Here is a 19,164-nt window from a genome sequence, read left to right on the forward strand (position 1 = left end):
TCCTTTAATCAAGCCATGTTTAATATGAAAGTAAATAAATCATAAAACTGTAACCTTGATATAAAAAAAAAGCATCGACTGCTATTTACACAGTGTAGGGGGTATATTCGTTATTAAATTTTTCATAATATATGAATGAAAGATGGCTATAATTTATTTAGTTTTCTTTTCATTATTATTTACATCTTCTTTGTGTAATAAGTACTCGGAGAAAATGAATTCTCCTGAATACCAGAATTTACTTTCACTAGATAAACCATTCAGAATGCAAAAATTAAATTTAGTTTGGGAAAAAGCCGCTAAAGTGAGTATTTCTTTGATGTGTCAAATGTAGATTTTGATTCGTTTATTTGTTTAAAGTTTGTCAATGCAGTCTTTGTTCTCAACTGTCTAATATTTTTTTTTTTTTTTTTCCAAATAAATATATACAATAGCTCACATTTGTTTTCGGACACTGTTTTTTTTTTTCAGCTTTATTTGCTAACAACAGTTGCTAAATATTAGTGAAATGATTTTACTCTTCTTTCACGGGCATTATTGATCATTTTTAAAATCTGCTTGTTAAAAACAAGTTTAAAAAAATTCGAAATTTTTAGTTTAAAAAAATTTTGTTTAAAAAAATTCGAAAAGCTGAAAAAGTGATCTCACATAAGTAATCGATCACCTTGAGCAAATATATTTTCTAAAACATGCTAAACATATATTTGATAAAAACAGGACAATAACATACCAAGCATTTCATGAGATATCCTTCATTTAAAATTGCATCTTTCTTGTGCTTTGTCATGGATTCAACAAATTTTTTCATGTAAGGATGTTCTATTCTTGCATAAGAATTTCTTTTAGTAGAACTTAAGAAGAAATGTCATGTTTCTTTATTCGTTTCTTCAATTCACTGCTTACCTGTTTGAAAGAGTTTAAGTCTGACGAATATGGAAGAGTTTTGTAACTTCAAGACATTTGTATAATAACCACAAGCGAACATTTAGGGCTGCATGTTTAGGATCCTTATCCTGATAGAGTTTGAATGTATTTTGCAGTGGAAATTTTCCTGCAGATACTTTCAGGTGTTATGTAAGAATATTTATATATTTACACAAATCCATATTATTTTATACAGAAATTAAATTTTTCTTTTCAGAAGGAACAGGGGCCCTCTAGCGGCCAAGCAGTAAAACCACTGAACACTGGTATTTCGGTCTAGGGTTTGAATCCTGACGAACAGCCTGGCTGCATGGTCATTTTCATTGTTTTCCCATGTGTAATATGTATGTGAGCCTTTTCCCTTAGAAAGTCCTCCATGAGGGCATCCATCTCCTTAGACAGCTAGCCTTCATGTGCTTTGCCATAATCAACTAAACTAAGCTAAACCAAACCAAAAGCAGTGAAATATCTCCAAACCATTTTGCTTCCACCCTCATGCTTAAGAGTAGGCAGTAGTATTTTTGGTTGATCTTTACATTATGGTAACTTGGCGTTTTTTTGGCGAAAATTTGGCGACCAACTCTCCTACAGCAACCCTCTATTTTTTTTCCCCGCCGCCATTTTGTCTTCACGAAGTAAAGACATGTTTCTTTTCTTTTTATCTACTGAACACTTCTTCCAACAATCTAGTAGCCGAATTACACTTATGCTAGAAATTTTATCAAACAAAACTGCTTAATCATGACAAATATTCACTGCAAAATTGGGAAAAAGTGCACAATACCATACTCCTTATGCGTTTTTCAAAATAACACATACACATAAACCATGTACACGGCGACTTATTTTTACTTAAAAAAACATCCCAGAATTGCACAAAAATGGCATTGCGCACACTCTTCACTATATCCATGTACACTGCTTTTTTCTCATAAATTAGAAAAATTTCACGAAAATACATGACAATTTTCTCAATCTTTAAACCCGGTAAAAAGAACATATATGAAATTACCTGATCGCGAAAAAGTATTTACCCTTTACAAATATGAACATTTCCACATATAAAATAAATAAAATATCCAAAACCTTTTACCTCTAAATCATCTATTACATTATACACGTCACCAACGAATTCATACCGCAAGAATTACAAATACTTAATATCAAATATTTAAATTATTTCCATGCACATTTATTTCAACTTAAACGTATACCAAATTCCTACAAACATAAAATTCACAAAATAACTATCATTTCATTAAAATATAATTAAATTCAAAAACACTACTTAAAATATAAATGAGCACATACATTAAATTAATAAAAATTACCTTACAATCCTAATTACTTTAAACTAAATCATTGCTAATAACAATTTTCCCAATAATACAAAATTCCTTTCCACCTTACATTTAGAACAATGCATAAAAATAATATCCTCAAATAATTAAAAATACTAACTTACCTAATCTTCTTCAGAATCTTGATTACGTGTCCGATAAACTTTTCTTGAGTTACGGCCATGGGATCCAAAAATTCACGAACACTGTTTCACACAACACAGAATAAACCAAATACAAAATTTCTAGATTTGTTCCCGATTCCCCCCCTTTTCCGATTCAAGAACCGTAATTCGTCCATTAATATCACATGACATATCCCATGATCTCTCATTTCCCTCACACAAAATAATGCGTAATCGGAACTGAGTACTGCTCACATTATTACCAAAGTCCCAGGTAGTAACCTTTATCACCTCCAAAATGTCGCCAAACTACCAGTTACCGTATTGTAAAGATCAACCATATTTTTCGATTAAGGCTTAAGGGTAGGCAGCTCTTCATTAAACTTTCATCCCACCGCAGTTTGTCCATGACACCCTAATACATTACATTTTGATCCAGTTATTGTAGTGGTGTAGCTAGGGTGGGATGAGAGGGGACATCTGTTCTCAGGCACAGCATTCGAAGGGCGGCAAATTGATGCTACGGAATTTTTTAATGAAATGTTTTCCATTCTTGGCACACAGAAAGGGGTGCAAATTCTTCAGTTGTCCCCCAGTGCTGGAAATTCTAGCTACACACCCGAGTTATTGTCACCAAAAACTAAAACTCCTTATCCAATTAAAAGTAGAAATTTCGTGGTAAAATCAAAAGATTATTCATGCATTTTGTGTAAAAAGTCACATTCTGTGTATAATTATTCCTTATTCTTAAAAAGGAACTACTCTGATATGTGCCCTCAAGTCGCCAAATTTCTCGCCAAATGTTTTTGGCGAGAAACTTCACGCTGCCATATTACTATCTAAATTTTTTGTCTACATTTTGAACTTTAAGCCTAAAATGTCTCCAAAAACACGGTTTTCGCACATGCAAAAACTACGTTTTGAACACACGATTTAAGCTAAAAATCCGAAACAAAAACAAAAAAATTAGGTAGCAAAAACGTAAAGTTTCTAACCAAAAATATTTGACAAGAATCCATGTACACAGCGACATGTTTTAACTTAAAAAAACATCTACGTATGGCACTCTGTAGGCAACGAACGAATCTACGAACTACGCACACCTCGCTTTAATAAATTAACATAACAACAATAAATTTCGAAGAATACCATGTACGCAGCATTCTGTTTCAATTTTAAAAAACATCTACGAATTGCACAATCTACACTAAAAACAAATCAAGAAAATAAACTAAAATAAATTTCAGACAATTCAAAAAACAACAATAAAAACAGAAATTCATACAAAAAACAATGAATATAACATTCTACAAAATAAAAACAATAAAATAAGATTCACTTACCATAATGAAAGCTTCTTTTAAAAGCAGAAATATCTTCCCCCCCCTATCTTCTCAGATACAGAGCATACAAAGTCCAAAATACATTCGTTAATAAAATTTCGCCAGTCACACAACGTCTGTGAAGAAAACTTCCACGATTTTGCTATATCACATGCCTTCCTACAATTCAAAATTTTGAAAGTAACAATAAAAACTTCCTCCAACGTTAACTTGCTACACGAAATCCAAGATCCGAACCTTAAATTCCGCTGACACCCACATACTTTATTAGCAACAATTTGACTGCAAACCCACACAAGTCTATCAGAAACACAATTTTTCGTCTGAGTTCTCATATCAGCTCTGCATTTCGGACACTTCAAACTCCGTTTTAAAAGTCCCGTCTCCCACAGAAATTCCAAAAATACACTACGATCCCCATAAATACATCCGTGAACAAAAGACTCGTTAACAACTCTAACATCGTACCTTTTCATACTAAATTTACTCTATACACAATCTAAAATACGCGGCTGAAACCTTCCCACCACGTCTTTCATCGCAACATAGGCCATTTCAAAAACACACGCGACACGAACCAACTAGCAATTAAACTACTCCACCAAAAGATTTTTCAATGTTGACGTGGTTGCCATACAACACGCAATCGCGCCAAAAACCAGCGCAAAACACATATCGCCACATTTGGTGAAATTAGGGCATTTATCAGAGTTGTACTCTTAAAAATGACTGCTTTTTAAAGATTCATAATATTGTTAAAATAAATATTCATAATATTGTTAAAATAAATTGTGTATAAATTGTCTAAATGACAAACATAAGTTTGTTTCATGCAAATCAAATCTTCTTGCTGCTTGTGCCAAAGCAAAATTAATTATTGTATCTGTCTGAAAATAATAGTCCTTTGTATGAAAACTTCACTAGTCCAGAATAGCTTGCCTAGCTCACAGTCAGAGAATGATACGCTACTCATGATATACAGAGAATAAACAATCCTAACTTGGCATTATAAGTAAGGAATGGTACTCTTAATGTTATGGGCCTGCCACTCATTTTGTCGGGTTTTTTAATTGTATATAATTCCTAGTTATGAGAATAGTTTATAGATGACAAATACACACAACGAGTATAATATGATCTGCCACCACCAAAAAGCATGGCAGATGCATAACAGATAAGAGTGCTATACTTAACATTTGAAATTTTAATTAAACATTTTTAATTTAATTTATTTAACTATTCACCTACATCTGGGGATCAAACCATCTGTTGATTTGCTTCATTTGTGCAATTTATTTATTTCAAATTCCTTGTTTTTTTTGTGTTTGATTTTTGTAGTTTATCACAATGGATTTAAAAATTAGAGATTTAACTGAGCAGTGAAGAAGCAGCAGTTGAATATTCTTTCAAGATAAAGGTCCTTATCTATAGAGAAAGACTGTGTATAAATAATCATCGGATGAAAATCGAATGTTTGCTGAAGGCAAAATTCTTCTGCTACCTTTGCTCATGCGGAAAAGAGAAAGGCATCCAAGGAACGTGCTTTGAGAACTCATTCATACCGTTTCTCATCAGTCTACAATTTATTTATTTGTGGTGCAAAAAGCTGACTTCCATTAATACTTGTAAATGTGGGGATCGATTAAATCATGACATTACAGTGGACTGGAACAATTATCTCCAAGAGGTTTATTGCAATTCTTCTATGTCTTGTTCTAAAACTAAGATGAGTGATGCTGACGAAACCATCGAAATTGATGAAAGTTTGTTCTCCAAAAGGAAACATAAGTCGAATATTACCTCCACATTTGTGTTTCGGAGTATGTGACAAGAAGCAGGAGAATGGTTTCTAATCGCTATTTCAGATCACTCTGCTATGACTGTAATGGATGCACTCTGCTATGACTGTAATGGATGATATAGCAGATGGAACAATTTTATTCTTGAACAGCTGAGAAAGCTACAAATCACCGAGTCAAAAGCTGCAGGATATGATCACTTCACAGTGACTAATTCATTTTAATAACCTGATCAAGAGTTGTCATACTGTATCTGTTGAATGTTTTGGGCAGTACTAAATGACAGAACAAATGCTGAACAGTTTTGGGGAGAACAAATGCTGAAGCAGCAATGCTGACTAATATTTTGATTCCTGCATAGTAGAATTCAAGGGGCACCACCTACATCTGAAGGCCAAAATGTTTTCTGCCATACTTGTGGATACTATTTGTAAATTTATGTCGCCTGTTTAGTGTCCTCATTCATTTCAGCTTATGTTTTTTAGTAATTAAGAGTGAAAAAAAATTTTGTAATAATAAATTGGTATCTATAAACTATTCTTTATTGATCTCTTATCTATTTGACCAGAAATTGTTTACAATTAAAAAAAAAAAAAAAAAAAAAAACCTTGCAAAATTTGTGGTAGGCTCATAGTGGAAAATTACCTAATAAGCATTCTGAACCCAACTGAAGTGGTACAGACTTTTTGATGCTTTAAAATATCAAGCAAACAGTTCTGCTTTCTACAGCCATCATTAAAGTTTGGCCCCTGATGCTGAAGGCTTATGTTAGTGGAAGAGCGATACTTGATAATGCATCTCGGTCACATTTTTTTACCTTGCAATTGACTTCTGTGCTGGCTCTTTTCAAGCAAAAGGTAAACATTTTTGTTAATGGTTTTAAGTAGAAATGCAATGAGTATTAGATAGAGAATAAATAATGCTCTTATTAACAATAATAATTCTTCTTTTACTCCAGTAACAGACATTCTTGTTGTATCTAAAATTACAGATTTCTTTCTTTATCAGGTCCTGATCCTGGATTAAAAATTTAAATGTGCCTCATCACTCCACCTTAACAGACCCAAATTTTAATATCCTTGGAAATATAGATATGGTTTTAGGGTCTGAACTTTTTCTAAAATTTGTATTATTTGGCTTTATTGCCAGCAGATCAGTGTTTTAAATACCAGTTTAACAATGTTGTTATTACTAATTTAGAAACCATTGATGATTCTTTAAGAAAATTTTAGGTAGTAGAAGAAATTTCCTTTGATCAACCCTTAAGTTCAGGAAAACAATTTTATGAAAATCATTGTAAAAAGAATATGTAAATGGAATTGGATAAGTATATTGATTATTCAGATGTCGCTGAAAATGAATTAAGTATCTGGGTAATTTATGAATTGTAGTGGAAAAAAGACTGCAACAAACTGTTAGAAGATTGAATAAAAATCCTGATATGCATAAAAAGATTGAATAAAATCCTGATATGCATAACTTTTATTGTGAGTTTCTTCAAGAATATGAATCACTAGGTCATATGCAGAAAGCAACCAAGAATTAACTGGCCCCCATAATTTACTGTTTGCCACTTCATGATGTCTTTAAAGTTCAGAAAACTTGTAGCAAACTTTTGGTAATTTTGAACAGGTTGGCTCCTACCATTTCTAATCAAAGTTTAAATGATTTCTTGTAGGAAAAGTACATGAAGATGTTTTTGACCTTGCACTAAGATTCAGAAGTATGCACTAATTTTAATGGCTGATATTAAACGTATATTTTGGTAAATTTGGATGGATTTGACATTGAGAGATTTTGTGGAAAACTGCAGAACATAAAACTCTTAGTACAAAATGAATATAGTGACTTATGAAACCAAATGTGCACCTTTTCTAGCCTCTAGAGTTGTAAAACAGTTTTAGAGGAATCTGCTGAGTTATCTATGATATTATAATCAGTAACCAAGATATCTAAATTTGGAAAATTCTTAAAGACCAATAAATTAAACTATTTCACTCATGTGGCATGAGTCTACATAAATGGAATTCTAATTGTGATGAGCTTCTAGAAATAGGAGAGCAAAACTTCGAAGAACATTTATTTGTCCATACTGAAGTAATAGTTCTAGTCTAGGTCTACTAAAACTCTAGGTATAATTTGGAATTCAAAAGAAGAAATTTATTTTTGAAGTTTTAGTAAAACTGCAAGATTTTATACCAAATGAAAATTTTTATCAACTATTGCTAAATTGCATTTGGATTTATTGGACCTGTTATAACTGAAGCCAAGATATTTCTTCAGAAGCTTTGGCTAGAGAAAATTAACTGATGTAATGAACTTACTGAACAATGGAAAATTGAATGGAAGGAGTTAAACCTAAAATGGAAGAGCAAAATGACATCTTTGTCTAAGGAAAGAGTCACAGTAAATCCACCTTTTACCAGTAATGGTATAGACTTTTGTGGCCCATTTTATATAAAATGTAAAAACATGAGTGTAAAGGTATTTTAAACAAAATTTTAAATAGATTAATATTTGTTTTGCCACTCATGCAATACACTTAGAAATTCTCATTATCTAAGTTAAGGCTTTGATCATGACTTTAAAATGATTATTTGCTTGTTGTGGCATGTATTCTGGGATATTTTCAGACAGTACTACTAATTTCATGGGCATTACTTCAGAACTCAAAAAACTGTATCACTGTGCTTCTAGCCCTCCTGAAAATCTAGTTGCTTATTTAGTGTCACAATCAGTTTCTTAGGAGTTTTGCTTCCTAGATCTCCTCATTTTGGTGGAGTGGGATAAACAGGAAGTTAAGTAATTTGAATACCATATGAAAAGAACCATAGGAAATTTCGATTTAACTCTTGAAAAATTCTTAACCATGTCAATCAAGTTGAAGGTATCTTTAATAGTCAACCCTTTGTTCCATTATTGTAAGATCTAAATGATTCTGAGACTTTAACATCCAATCATTTCTTAATTGGTTAACCCATCAGGGTATTCCTGAACCTCAACAAATTAATGTTTCAAATAATAGACTTTCTAGATGGCAACAAGTTAAAAATGACCAAATTATTTGGCAAAAATGTTCAAGAGATTATTTAAATAATCTTAAGAAATAAGAAAAATGGCAATTTGAAAAGAGTAATATCCAAGAGGATAGCTTTGTACTGTTAAAATAAATAAAGAAAGAAAATAACTTCCCAATTTGCTCTTTGTTAGTAGGCAGAATTCACGATATAATGCCTGAAATATGAGAGAATACACATTGTTTTAGTAAAAACACCTTGTGGGATTTTTAAATGTAGTATTTCTAATGTGTGTTTATTACCTGTAAATAATACATAAACTTTGTTTACCCTTACAGCATTTTATTAGTCCAAAGGGGCATGGTCCCTGAAGGACTATTTTCATTTTGCCATTTTGCATTGAATCACTATAAACAATGAATGACTTTTCAAACTGTTGCTGCCAAATGTTGAGTCCTACGTTATGTATGAAGAAATTAAATAATGAAAAATCTGCATAAATGTATATATATCACTCGCATTGTGATAAAATAACGGTACATAGAGCCATCGAATTTTGAATGATGTAATCCTCCTATGAATATGGCTATGTGGAAAACCAAATTTGGAAATTTTTTTAAAAATCAATTTCATATTTTATAAAACTTTAACCAATTTTTGATTAACAGGCTCAAGGATTTCAAAGCGAGCAATGGCAGCGTTGAACAGAAAAAAATTTTTATCTCCAGCGCGCGAGTCTCTGTATCGGAAATTTTAAAGATATGCTCATTTTAAAACTATTTTGCGATATTGCTATTGAACTGAATTTTATGGTTTAAGTGCGAAGAACGTTATATCTAATATATAAATGTAACACAAAAATTTTTCAAAAACGTCCCTTTGGACGTAATTTAAAATCTGAAACATTTCAGATTTTCTTTTATTATTATTATTATTATTATTATTATTTTGAATGAACGTTGTATATTGTATTTTAAATACTTTGTTATATTATTTTGTTCTTTTGAGTTTTTGAAATATTTCACTATATAACTTCTGAAAAGCTTCATAATAATTTTACTAAACCAATTTCGTTGAAATCCAGAGGATTTCAAAGTCAGGAGGTGTTAACAACACCGTGTATAAAAAACCATAAAATGAAACTTCTTAGTGCCACCAAATTGACTATATTTATACTGCTTAATATGGCAACCTTGTGTTCTGGTAAAGCATTTTTTAAGCTTTAACTCTTTGAAGACCATAAAGCCCCAGACGGCCTTTCATTCAAACAACAATTGATCCAAATAGCTGAAATTCTGATGTTGTTTTCTTCCCTTCCATAAGGTATGCAGTAGCAGGTGCAGTTTCCCCAAATGCATTGTATCAGTTTATTTCAAACAGCTTGCTCTAAAAGGATTTATTTGTGGTTTCTTATCTTTATTTATTAGAAGTAGAAAGGCTGCCATTTGAAATCTTCACTCTTTTTTGTGCATTAATGGATGAGGAGGAGAGGAAATTGCTGTGACTCTCGAAAACCATTTTGGGCGGTTGAGTATATTAACATACAAGTTAGCAAAGGCTTCAGTTTTCAAAGAGTTAAGTCAGTCGTTCACCTCACTGCTCTCCCAGAAGCAGAATTTGAAAATAATTGAAAATAAAGATCTTCTTAAATTTGTTTCCTTCTTTTCATGTTCGTAAGGATTTGGAGTGAATAACGAGAACAGCACTTGATGAAGTATCAAAACACACTTTATTGGCCAGTATTCTCAGGAAAGCACCAAAATAGCGTTTTACAGTTGTCAAAGATCTACTATAAACATGCTGAAATGATCAGTGACACACAGCCTTCAGGCTATTACGTTGAAATTGCGATGCACTCGACGATACACTAGAGTACAGCTCCCGACTCCTCGATTCAGTCGTTTCCAGATCTCAACACACTCTCTCGACGATGCACTAACTGCTATACACTAAAACTCTTTCGGTGCAGCCGACGATCAACTCGGCACTCAATAACTGACTATCAACTCGATGGACTCTCACTAATTCTGCACGGACTAACTCTCCATGTACCAGCAGGGTTTATATAGCTTCTGGCTTGTGTTCAAGAACATTCTTGGATAAACCAGTAAGAATTCGTTTCAGAAGGTTCTCCATCCGTCCATGGCATATCACCAATTTTGTCATAAAATGGGCGATTTTTTGCTAAATGTGCAAGCCTGCCTACCCTTGCCATTTTCTGGCAACCCTAAACATGCTTTGCGGTGAAGCTATCTCACCGCGCCTGGATATTTCGTAACACTGCCCCCTCCCAAGGACTGCATGTTCCGGGCAGTACAATCCTTGGTCAGAAGCCAAATTCAATGCAAATAAAACATTATAAAACAAACAAATAACATAACTAAAGGAACAAATATTTACACTATGTACAAGTTATATACACAAATTAAACACATAACAATTTTAAATTTCTACAAAATTAAAGTTCAGAATGAATTTCAGTCTCAGTTTTTTCATTAATTTATACCCGAGTCAAATACTTTTGCACTGCAGCTCTGGGATGTGTTTTTGTTTTGCATTTCACAATCTGAAGATTCAGTACTTTCAGGCTTTTCATCCACAGGAAGATCTGACACAGTTTGTTCACCACGCTGTAGTTTATTTGCAGCATGCCAGTTCACCTCGGTACTTTTAGCAATTGATACATGCTTATTTTCCTCCGTTTTCTGGGAACAAGCTTCAAATTCTGCATCGGAGTCATGAACGGAACCCGGTTCTTTACAAAACACAAATATCCTGGTTTAGAATCAAGTTCTTGTCTGCACAATCTGAACTATGAGACGCACACATAGTTTGCGAAGTAGGTGAATTTTCGGGGATGGTGCAGAATCACCCACTGTTTGGCGTGTTTTTAAGAATTGCACATACTTGGTATCCGTGTACACATCAACCTATTTTCACTTGAAAAAATATCCCAGAATCGCACAAAAATGGCATTGCGCACTCCCTTAACTTTATCCATGTACACATCGACCTATTTTCACTTAAAAAGTCAAAGAAAATTGACAAAAATTCAATTCTTCTTACTCTTGTAAAAAGTGCCAAACAAATAAGTGGGTGATTCTGCACTGTACCCGAATTTTCTTGCAATACTGGAGCACACTGCTTAAGCTGTACATCAGCTTCTCCCATCTCCACATCACATGAACTTTCAGATGGTTCAATACTTGCTAACTACGACTTCGTAATTTCACTAACAGTTTCGACGAACTTGACAGTCGCATTTTCACTTTCTTCCACTTCCACTTCAGGATCAAAAGCTTTTTTACCGTCTTTTATTTCTTCATGTTTTTGTTCTCTTTCTTTAATCCTGTTAGATGTTTCATCCTTTATTTCTTGATCTTCTTCAGACAGTTCATCAGCTACTTCATTTATTTCTCCATTTTTCGATTCTTCAGATGCCACTTTTCTCATTTCCACATCTTCTTTTATGGCTCCAGTTTCGTAATTTCACTAACAGTTTCGACGAACTTGACAGTCACATTTTCACTTTCTTCCACTTCCACTTCTGCTTCAGGATCAAAAGCTTCTTTACCATCTTTTATTTCTTCATGCTTTTGTTCTCTTTCTTTAATCCTGTTAGATGTTTCATCCTTTATTTCTTGATCTTCTTCAGACAGTTCATCAGCTACTTCATTTATTTCTCTGTCCTTCGATTCTTCAGATGCCACTTTTCTCATTTCCGCATCTTCTTTTATGGCTCCAGTTTCTTCTGCAAGCTCCACTTTCATCTGTGGGAGTTGCTTTCGCACCTTTTCTTGGCCGACATTTGTTTCTTCTCGTCCAGCTTTCATCTCAGCCCTCATCTCTGCTAAGAAGTCCATCAAAGTCTTTGTTTCCTCTACCATGGCTTTCTTCTGCAAGCGAGTCATTTGCATTCACTCGCAAACCCCAGGCCTTTACACCAGTTGTTACATTTTTTTCTTCTTTTCACATTCATAAGTATGGGTTCGTGTGGAATTTGAGTGAATAATGAGAACAACACTTGATGAAGTATCAAAACACACTTTATTGGCCAGTATTCTCTGGACAGCACCAAAATCACGTTTTACAGTCATCGAATATCTACTGTAAACACGCTGAAACGATCAGCAACACAGCCTTAAGGCTATTAGGCTACTACGATGAAGACAGCTTCACGGCAAAGCACCAGGGTACAGCTCCTGACTCTGCTCAGTCGTGCTACAACTCATGAATCACTTGACGATACACTGGAGTACAGCTCCTGACTCCTCGGTTCAGTTGTTCTCAGAGCTCAACACACTCTCTTGACGATGCACTAACCGCGATATATTAAGAGACTCTTTCAGTGCATTCGATGACCAACTCGGCAATCGCTGACTGACTATCAACTCGATGAATTCTCACTAACTCCGCACGGACTAAATCTCAGCATACCAGCAGGGTTTATATAGCATCTGGCTTGTTTTCGAGAACATTCTGGGCTAAACCGGTAAGAACTCGTTCCAGAAGTTTCTCTATCTATCCATGGTATATCACCAGTTTTGTCGCCAAATGGGCGATTTCTTACCAAATGTGGCAACCCTAAACCTGCTTTGCGGGGGAAGCTATCCCACTGCACTTGGACATTTCGTAACAGTATTAAATTGTTTTTGTATTTGTATTTAGAATTATGTTACAATACATTCTGAAAAAACATGAACAATATATATAACAATATTGTAATTTAATATTATTGGCAATTATATTATTGATAATATTCAGGGTAGGAATTTGGTGAAAATATGCAAATTCTTAATAATTAAAATGCATTGCTGAAGTAAAGGAGTTTATAATAAGACATCTTTTTCAAGACATAAGATGTACCTAATGTAATCTCTGCAAAAAATGGATAAAGGCCTATCCGTCTCAAAATTATGCAAGAAGTATGGCATTGGAAAGTCCACTATATATGACACAAGAAAAAGGAACTTTTTGAATTTTTTGTGGAAGCATCTTAAACAACTTACATTGAAAGAAATGTTTAATAAAGTAATTAAATAAATATTAAGCTTCTTTTTGTAAATTTTGATACCCTTTAGATCATAATTGTTCTTTATTTCATAAATTACGATTTCATATTTTTAATTGTATAATTTCTGCATGCCATCTTACCAGATTTAAATTGATGATCTGTAATCCGGAGTCGCCTGAAGTCCTGATGAGTCTGGATTATGGACTTTGTACTGTATTATTATTTACCATTATTTGGTAAATTGTTAGGAATTACTCTTATTTCTTGACTTCAAAAGTATCCTAAAGTTACAGTGGCACCTAAATTAAAATGTAGTGATATGTAATTTGTCACCATGTAAATTTTGTTTATTGGGTGTTGTGCCTTTCCCTGCTGCTCTTTCTGAGTGAATGTTAGGAATTATTGCTTTCCACTATGTATGTTTTTGAAGTGTACTGTTTGATGTGTCCAGGTAGATTGGAAAGTCCATAATTGAAAGAGCACTTTTAATTTTTTATGTTTTTTGGCTAGGAAAAACTTTTTAGTATCTACAGTGGTGCTTATGAAAAATGGCCATACCATTCCTGACATGCATGTAACCCATTCCAGTTAATATGAAGTATAATATTTTCAGTATGGATATGTATTAACTATAACAGCACCCTACTTTTTTTGGGGAAAAATTGCTGTTTTGTTTCTTATTTTTGATAAATTTTTTAACACAATTATGTGTTTATCTTAAATCTTGCTATGGAATGTTTTTGTATACACTTGAGCTGCTACATCAGAAAAATGAGATAAATATTAATATTTTGCTGTACAGGTATGTAAGATTTTATCATACAAAATGCTTCGTAGTTTTTTTTTCAAACATGATCTTTTATTTTTTTGTGCACTTCTTGCAAAATATTGTGCACGTATATTTTTTCTTTCGCTGATTCCTTAGATATAGTAATTAATATTAGGCAAGAAGAATAACATCTATTCCTTTGAATTAAGTTACTCTGGAACCTTAATTTTAATAAAAATGAAAATTTATTATTTTATAGAGATCAAGTTCATGATGTAAATTTTTAATTTATTATGTTATTTTATTTTTTTTTTTTTAGTATAAGGGTTTTATTGTTTCATATCTTGCAAATATGAAAGGAAAGGAGTAGAATTTTTTTATTTTTATGCCAGTAATGTATATTTAACTGTATAATATACTTTAAAATTAATATAAAATTATTGATTTAAATCTCCTTGCTGTCATTTTTTGTTACACCATTTAATTCAGTTTAACAATATTATATGGCTTCTTAATCTCAGTACTCTCATCTTTAGAAAATGTCTCCTGAAAAACTGAAGCTGCTGTACACTGATCTGAAGTTTCAAGATAAAGAAGAATTGGCATGGAAGAAACAGAAGGCTGAAGGTCATGACAAAAACGGTCTTAAAGAAGCTGTAATACAAGGAAGTTTTAAAGGTTTGGGGGGAAAATTTAATTTTAATCTTTATTATGACTTGGGTAGCCGGTTTTTACACATTCATTTGATTTTTCTCTTGTTTCTGGTGTTCTGGACATTCTGAATATGATTTTGTTATATTTTTTGAACACATACTCAACTTCTAGTTTTTAGACATATAATCAAGAGTTCATCTGTCAGATTTCATTTTAAATATCCAATTAAAGAAAACTCCTAAATACTGACTATATCTTCTTAATGAAATGTGTTTTTTATTAGACATTTGTGATTATCTTCATGTGTAACCTAAATGCAAGTTCTTTCCATTTAGAAAATTCATGAAAGACATCTTTCTCAGTGATAGATAGGATTTTTATATTTGCTATAAATAATGAAATAAACTGGCCAGCTTTAAAAATATTTGCTATAAATAATGAAATAAACTGGCCAGCTTTAAAAATATTTGCTATAAATAATGAAATAAACTGGCCAGCTTTAAAAAATTTGCTATAAATAATGAAATAAACTGGCCAGCTTTAAAATAGGTTTAATTATGCTTTTTGATGAATCTAAGAAAGGTCTTTCTTCTTCTAAAGACAAAGTTTATTTTTCCATTTTGTTAAACTTAATTACTTAATAAATAAAATAAAAACAGCAATAATAATAATTTTAAAAAGTGGCAAGCTCATTGTTGAGCAGAATAGGATAGAATAAAGTAAACTATTGGAAGTGATGTTTTTAATACTGAGAGCTGAGCACTGATCACAGCTGGTATTAATTTACTGGAGGTGTTAAGGCAATAAGATTCAGCGAAATATTCATAAATTTGCAGCACTAGTTTTGAAAGTTTAAACATAGAACCTCTTCTTCAGCTGCAGAAATACAAATGATGAAAGAGAAGCATATGTTCAGGCTATAACAATACGAGGAAGCAAGTCAAGCTACTAGCACCATAATTCCCTTAAAAATTGGTAAGTTTTTTCAAGTGTTAGCAAAACAAAATACAGTGGTACCTCAGTATATATCATTCATTCGATTCAGATCCTTTGACTTGTACTAAACTGGGCATATACCAAGTGAAGTTTTCAAATAACAAATAAAGGGAAAATAATTAATGTGTTCCTATAAAAAACTTTGTTGTTAATGCTGTCTTCATACTTTTCAACAGTCTCTTTTTTCACCTCCGAGATGATTTAGCAAATGCTAAGCTGAGGCAGAGTTGAAAAAAGGAAAGATAAAAATGCTCAGAGTCTCATCTCTAAGAACAAAACAATAGTTCAAGTAAAAACAACATGTACTTAAAAGTATATGTTCTCGTTTTGTAGGGTTTTTATAATAGATTATTAATTTTTTTGTGTGGATCTTTAGAGCCGCAACTTTACATCAAAAGAGCTGTAGGTTGCTGACTCCTGTTCTAAGGGAAAAAAGTGTGGTATATCAGTTTATTAATATTTTTATATTAAGGTATACAGTACAATGTCTGTAATCCGGACTCGTCAGGACTTCAGCATTTCCAGATTAGGGGTTTTTCCAGATTATAGATCATTAATTTAAATCTGGTAAGATGGCACGCAGAAATTATACAATTAAAAATATGAAATCGTAATTTATGAAATAAAGAACAATTATGATCTAAAGGGTATCAGAATTTACAAAAAAAAGCTTAATATTTATTTAATTACTTTATTAAACATTTCTTTCAATGTAAGTTATTTAAGATGCTTCCACAAAAAATTCAAAAAGTTCCTTTTTCTTGTGTCATATATAGTGGACTTTCCAATGCCATACTTCTTGCATAATTTTGAGACGGATAGGCCTTTATCCATTTTTTGCAGAGATTTCACTTTTTGTTTAATGGGCATCTAAACATGCTTTCGCTTTGTAGATCCTTTGCCAGCTCCAGAATTGGAAACTGTTTTTTGACGTAATCGAAAGTTCAAGCTTAATTTTTATAAAGTTGTTCTAACAGTCTGCAAAAAATAATAAGCTGGATCCAATTAGAAGTTTAAGGAACAGCGCAATCTGCAACATTAACTGAAATGCCTTAGATAATTTTAGCCTAGCTTATACCATCCGTTATGCATTAAACACGCATGCATAAATGTATTACACGCATGTGTAAACTCATATGCCAGTCTGAATTATGGACGTCTGGATTACAGACTTTGTACTGTATATAAGTTTATTAATATTTTTATATTATAGTCAAAAGTCTTTAATCCAGACTCGTCGAACACTTTGTCGATTCCGGATTATCGATTTTTCCAGATTATAGATCATCAGTTTAAATCTGGTAAGATGGCATGCAGAAACTATAAAATTAAAAATGTGAAACCGTAATTTATGAAATAAAGAGCAATTGTGATCTAAAGGGTATCAGAATTTACACACACACACACACACACACACACACACACAAAAAAAAAAAAAAAAAGCTTAATATTTATTTGTTTACTTTATTAAACATTTCTTTCAATGGGCACATGCCTAAAGCATACATTACGCATAGTCAAAATTGGAAAATTGCAACCAGAAAACTATTTGATGTGTATTCGTGATATTTATAATGGCGAGGAATTTTATTTAAATCATATCAAAGACGGAGTACATTGAGATAAAATACTACATTTAGTAAGGAATTATAAGCCGAATAAAATAAAAACATCTGCCCTGAAGATAAGGATAGTGCTGACAGATCAACTTCCAGTTCATTGCGTGCCGCGTCGTCCCTCCCCCCACAGAGCAGTGTGAAATTGATAAACAGATTTCGGAATGGTTAGAGAATAAAAGGATATGCCTTTATCCATTTTTTGCAGCAATTCCACTTTTTGTTTGATGGACATTGAAACATGCTTTTGCTTTGTAGATCCTTTGGTAGCTCCAGAATCGGAAATTCTTTTTGACATAATCAAAAGTTCAAGCTTACTTTCATAAAATCTCTAAAAGTCTGCAAAAAATAATAAGCCAGATCCAATTAGAAGATTAAGGAACAATGCAATCTGCAACATTAACTGAAATAGATAATTAGATAATTTTAGCTTAGCTTATACCGTCCGTTATACATTAAACGTGCGTGTGTAAACTTATTATGCGCATGCGTAGATGCATACGCGCAAGTGTAAAGGTATTATGCGTATGCGTTGACGCATGCGCAGAAAGTTTGTAGCTTCGAGGGCCGGATTATAGATCATTCCGTATTATGAACGTCCGGATTGAAGACTTTTGACTGTACTATTAGATAAGTAAAATCTTTATTAGTTAAGTAAAAATTTTGTTAAGTAATTTTACAAACATTGTCTTACTAAAATATTCATTCACTTAAATTTGCCACTCTTTGTTGAGAAAGATTATCTTCAGTTATTTTAATTGCCAGCATAAAACATTTACAAAGAAGAATAATGTAAAGGATCAATGATAACAGAAGAGAAGAAGGGGGAATGTTTATTGGAATTAGAGGTTTTCAACATGCTCACCATTGTAGATGATAACACATAGTACGTAGGAGATCGTTGACAGCAATGACAAATGTAACGTTGTAGGAGGAATCTATATAACCTCATATTTTATGGCATCTTTCAATTCTGACAAATCCTATCTTTCTAAACTTATAATTTTTGTTCTTTTGATTTCGAAATATTTTAATCTAAAGTTAAATACTAAAGATTTAATCTTAATTACTAAACTGCTTGAATAGACTGGACTGTAAACTCTGAAATCAGTGTGATTAATTGTAGTGATGTCAAAAACAAAAATGAACTGCTTTTGACACCATTGATTTATTATACAATATTAGTTGCTCAACAAAAAATTAATAATGTAAATAATATGGAAACATGAGAAATAATTTAAGAAAAACTGTTTCATAATCTGAAGCAAACTTGCACGATAAATCACAGGATACTGAATAGATAGCAGGCGTGCTTTCCTGTATTCAATCAACTGAATAATCAACAAACAAAACCGCGTTGAATGAACAGTCAACTGTTTTATTCCATAAGAGTAATTTTGCCATTGCACATAAGGACTGGAAATATAATTACTTTGTTTATGTGGTACACATGGTACATTGAAGGCAAAATCAAACATTTTGATGGTGACCAAACTATATACAGGGTGTTCATAAAAAAAAAAAAAAAAAAAAACTTCCTCAATATATGAGCCTGTAGTGGCCTAGT

At 32.5% G+C, this 19,164-nt stretch overlaps 1 protein-coding gene across 1 annotated transcript in view; it reads left to right on the forward strand.

The window, feature by feature from the left end:
• The first annotated feature begins 60 nt into the window (after positions 1 to 60).
• The window catches only part of LOC118199343 (alpha-2-macroglobulin receptor-associated protein), a 38,828-nt gene continuing 19,724 nt past the window's right edge, over positions 61 to 19,164 (forward strand). Inside the window, exons 1-2 of the mRNA XM_035371178.2 lie at positions 61 to 304; positions 14,868 to 15,009. Coding sequence (XP_035227069.1) covers positions 143 to 304; positions 14,868 to 15,009 — 304 coding nt within the window. The 5' untranslated portion in view covers positions 61 to 142. The remainder of the gene's footprint in view (positions 305 to 14,867; positions 15,010 to 19,164) is intronic.

The sequence above is a fragment of the Stegodyphus dumicola genome, chromosome 7, assembly GCF_044657685.1.
Source record: "Stegodyphus dumicola isolate Sdum_Otavi_A_Nest chromosome 7, ASM4465768v1".
NCBI classification, from domain to species: Eukaryota; Metazoa; Arthropoda; class Arachnida; order Araneae; family Eresidae; genus Stegodyphus; species Stegodyphus dumicola.